Raw genomic sequence first — 3,758 nt, 5'->3', positions numbered from 1 at the left:
GTGGGACAGATGAGTTGTCATTTGGCTGGTCTCATCTCATGTACCCTTTAAACAATCATATCAAGTAACATCCCATTTTACCTGTGCAGAAATTAGGACCGCAGAGTTAGGGGTTGGTCAGTTGGCCAAGATGTGACAGATGACATGCTGAGGTCAGAAGATGGCACCAAGGACTCCGATTCCAAACCCTGGGCTCTACCTAACACTGCCTGGAAGAAAAGAAGCCACCAGAAACCGGCAAATAATTATTCTAAGGTAGTGGCTGTCAGACACTGGCTACATGAGAATCTCCTGCATAGCTTTTTAAAGCACTTATTGCTAACCCCATGTTAGGGACGTTACATAGTCAGTCTTGCTTAGGCTTCAGAGACAAAGCTAAAAACAGGCCTCTGACCTTGCTTCTAACCTGCCTGGACACTGCCCTGACTGTGAGTGACCGGGAGTGAGTGCCTGCTGTGAGTGCAAGACTGGCAGCACCACAGACAAGATGGGAGGTGAATCTTGAGAGGGTTGAGCCCCTGGAGAGGGGCTGGCCAACCAAGCCCAGGCCTGACAACGTTCCAAGCTGTACAAGACAAACAGCATTAACATGAACCCAGGCTTGCAATTTGCTCACTGACTACATGACTACATACTTCTCTAACCAGAGAGAACGCAAAGCAGTGCAATACATGTTTCTGGAGCATAAAGTTTATTAAGACAGAACCAAGAGAAGAACCAAGGAGTGGGAATAACTATCCCCACCACCACCAACATGAAGACAAGTGTAGGGGATGGGGGACATGCCCCAGGGTACAGTCCAGTCTCTGAAGTTTCAGCCAGCAGGGGAGGAAGGGCAGCCAGGCCAGGGTGGTGCCTCTTCTGGTCGCCCAGACCACTCCAGAGCATCCTCTGAGCTGGCCAGGGTTTTGGAGAGGGGGCTTTCCTGAAGGCGGTGGAGGTGCTGGATTTGAATCCCATCATCCAGGTGGGAACATGACCAGGTCCCAGGGAGCTTGGCAGGTCATCCATTTGCTATTTCCGGCTTCACTTTATTAGCCCTCTTGCTGGGCAGCCCACAGCAGAGATATCTGGAGAGACATTTCCATATTCTCCCAGCCACCCCCTTCTTTTTCTTGGTGAGGCCAGAGGGAGTGACTGGGGACGTACTCTCGGGCTGCCCAACAAGGGTGGAGCTTCCTGTATCAGGCACATCCGGGAGGCAGTGGGTTCCTTCAGCGACTTTGCCATTGTTGTCATGGGTGCCACTGGTGCTGAGGGTGTCACAGGTGCCATGAGTGCCACCTGTGTCGTGGGTGCCCCTGGTGCCAGGGGTGAGGCAGCTGTCACTGGTGGCACTGGTGTGACAGGTATCACGGTTGCCACGGGTGTCATGTACGTTGCAGGCCCCAGTAGGGTCCCGGGTGCTTGGGGCGACACAGGTGAGGCTGGTGTCCCGGGTGCTTGGGGCGTCACAGGTGAGGCTGGTGACCCGGGTGCTTGGGGCGTCACAGGGGAGGCTAGGGTGACAGGTGAGGCTGGTGTCCCGGGTGCTGCAGGCGTCATGGGTGAGGCTGTGATCCCAGGTGTGCCTGGTGTCCCGGGTGCTGCAGGCGTCACGGGTGAGGCTGGTTCCTCTGGTACCGCAGCTGTCGCAGGTGCTGATGGTGTGGCAGGCGCCCCTGGCGTCACTGGTGAGGCTGGTGTCACAGGTGTGGTTGCTGTCACGCCTGCCGCAGGTGCGGCAGGGGAGCCTGGTCCCGCACGTGGCGTGGCGGTCACCTGCGTGATCGGCGGCTCGGGCGCTGCTCTCACCATGGGTGTTGCGGGTGGAGGGGGCTGGGCTGGGGGCTGACGGTCCTCGCCTCTGGGCAGGGTGGGGAGTGGCAGGCTCTCTGGTCTTCTCTCTTGACTCCTGGTTCTCCTGCTGCTCAGTGGTCTCCCAAAGCCAGGCGGGAATAAGGATGGACTCCTCAGGGCTGGCGGGAGGCATATGTTCTTGGCTGGTGAGGTCGGAGGAGACGGCCGGCCTCACCTTGATGGTGCGGACCCTCATCTTGGGTTCGTTCATGTCACTGACGCTGCTTCTGTCTAAGCCCTGGATTAGGTCCCTGCACCAGCCCAGTATCATCTCCACTGTCACCCCAGGGTGCTCACCACAGGCTGGCGGGAGGGGCTCCTCCTGGCCCATGTTCACCCATGCGTGCTGCCCAACGTCATCTAAAGTGCCTCTGTCGATAGGCTTGAGCGTTAGCATTCTTTCTAGTAAGTCTGTTATGTTGGTGGATAAATATTTGGGCACATGGTACTGCCCGCTAAGCACACGCTGCCGCAGCTCCCAGAAGTCTTGTCCCCCGAAGGGGAGGGATCCAGTTACCATGGTGTAGAGGACGACGCCGAGGCTCCACACATCCACCTCTGGGCCTGTGTAAGGCATCCCCAGGAAGAGTTCTGGGGCCATGAACGCGGGGCTGCCGCAGAAAGTATCGAGCTCATTTCCTGGGTGCCACTGGTTGCTAAGGCCGAAGTCCGAGATTTTTATGTTGTTGTTGGCGTCAAGGAGGAGGTTGCCCAGCTTCAAATCCCGGTGCACCACGCCCCGCTGGTGGCAGTGCTGCAGAGCCGAGACCAGCTGGCAGAACAGGCCTCGGGCTTCCCCCTCCGTCATGCGGCCTTTGGCCTCCAAGTAGGTTTTCAAGTCTCCCCCGCTGACGTACTCCATTACGATAAACAGAGTCTCCTCAGTGTCGATCACTTCCAGTAGCTTAACAATATTCGGGTGGTTTACTGTTCTCAGGCTGTCAACCTCTCGAAACTGCTCCTTGACACTGGAGAGGCTCTGATTTGTCTTTTGGATGACCTTGATGGCTACCAGTCCCTTGGTCAGAGCATGCCAGGCCAACTTCACTTTGGCGAAGTGGCCTTCACCAATTGTTTCAAGGATCTCATAATGCTTTAGACGAGCAATCTTGTTAGTGGAGATGGCCATGAGGTCCTGTATCCCTAACTATACTAACTACCACTAAGCTATACTAATTACCTAACTATACTAACTGTAGCACTAACTATACTCACTACCGCTAAGCCCTCACTAAGAATGCGAACTGTTCTATCAAGACTGCGGATGCTAACAGTGCTAAAATCTATCCTAATGCTCACAACTATTCTAACAGTGCTAACACTAACTATGCCAGTAAACTCTTAACTATACCAACTTACGCTAAGTATACCAAGGATACTAACAGTGCTAACACTAACTATACTATCTATGCTAAGAAACTACTAGCTATACCAACTATGCTAACAATAGCAATGATACTCTCTGTACTAATACTGGCAACACTAACTAAAAAACAAATAATAAGATAAATGAGAAAAAGAACTAAGGGGAAAAAATGGTAAAAAACAGAAAAAAATGAGGAGGAGAAACTAAAACTGAAAGAAAAAAATGATCAGACAAATTAAAAAAAATGAGAAAAAGACAAAGGAAAAAGAGAAAAATAAAAAGGAGTAAAAGGAGAAAATCAAGAAAATGGCAAAAACACAGAAAAAAGCTCGCTAACTCTAGGTCCAGCCGTCAGGTCACCAAAATCAGCTTCCTGGGCTCTGTGGACAAAAACCTGTACCCAGCTGGGGTCTTATAAAGGGTTTTTTGTGAGTTTCATCACAGTGATGCCCTGTGAGGTCAGAGCAAGAAATGGACCAATCGTGGCTGGGGATAAACCCAGTGGTTTTCTTCCTTTTCAGCTTCAAGGCCCCTTTACACTTAGGAAAAAGGT

General features: G+C 52.4%; 1 protein-coding gene across 1 annotated transcript; it reads right to left on the bottom strand.

Annotated features, from left to right (window-relative positions):
* On the bottom strand, positions 1,004-2,968 carry LOC102180847 (serine/threonine-protein kinase MARK2-like). Its single transcript, XM_018058102.1, has one exon. The coding sequence runs from the start codon at positions 2,966-2,968 to the stop codon at positions 1,004-1,006; it is 1,965 nt and encodes a 654-aa protein (XP_017913591.1).

Source organism: Capra hircus, chromosome 14 (assembly GCF_001704415.2).
Source record: "Capra hircus breed San Clemente chromosome 14, ASM170441v1, whole genome shotgun sequence".
NCBI lineage: Eukaryota > Metazoa > Chordata > Mammalia > Artiodactyla > Bovidae > Capra > Capra hircus.
The sequence above is the reverse complement of the archived record's forward strand: the minus strand, read 5'-3'. Positions and strand labels throughout refer to the sequence as shown.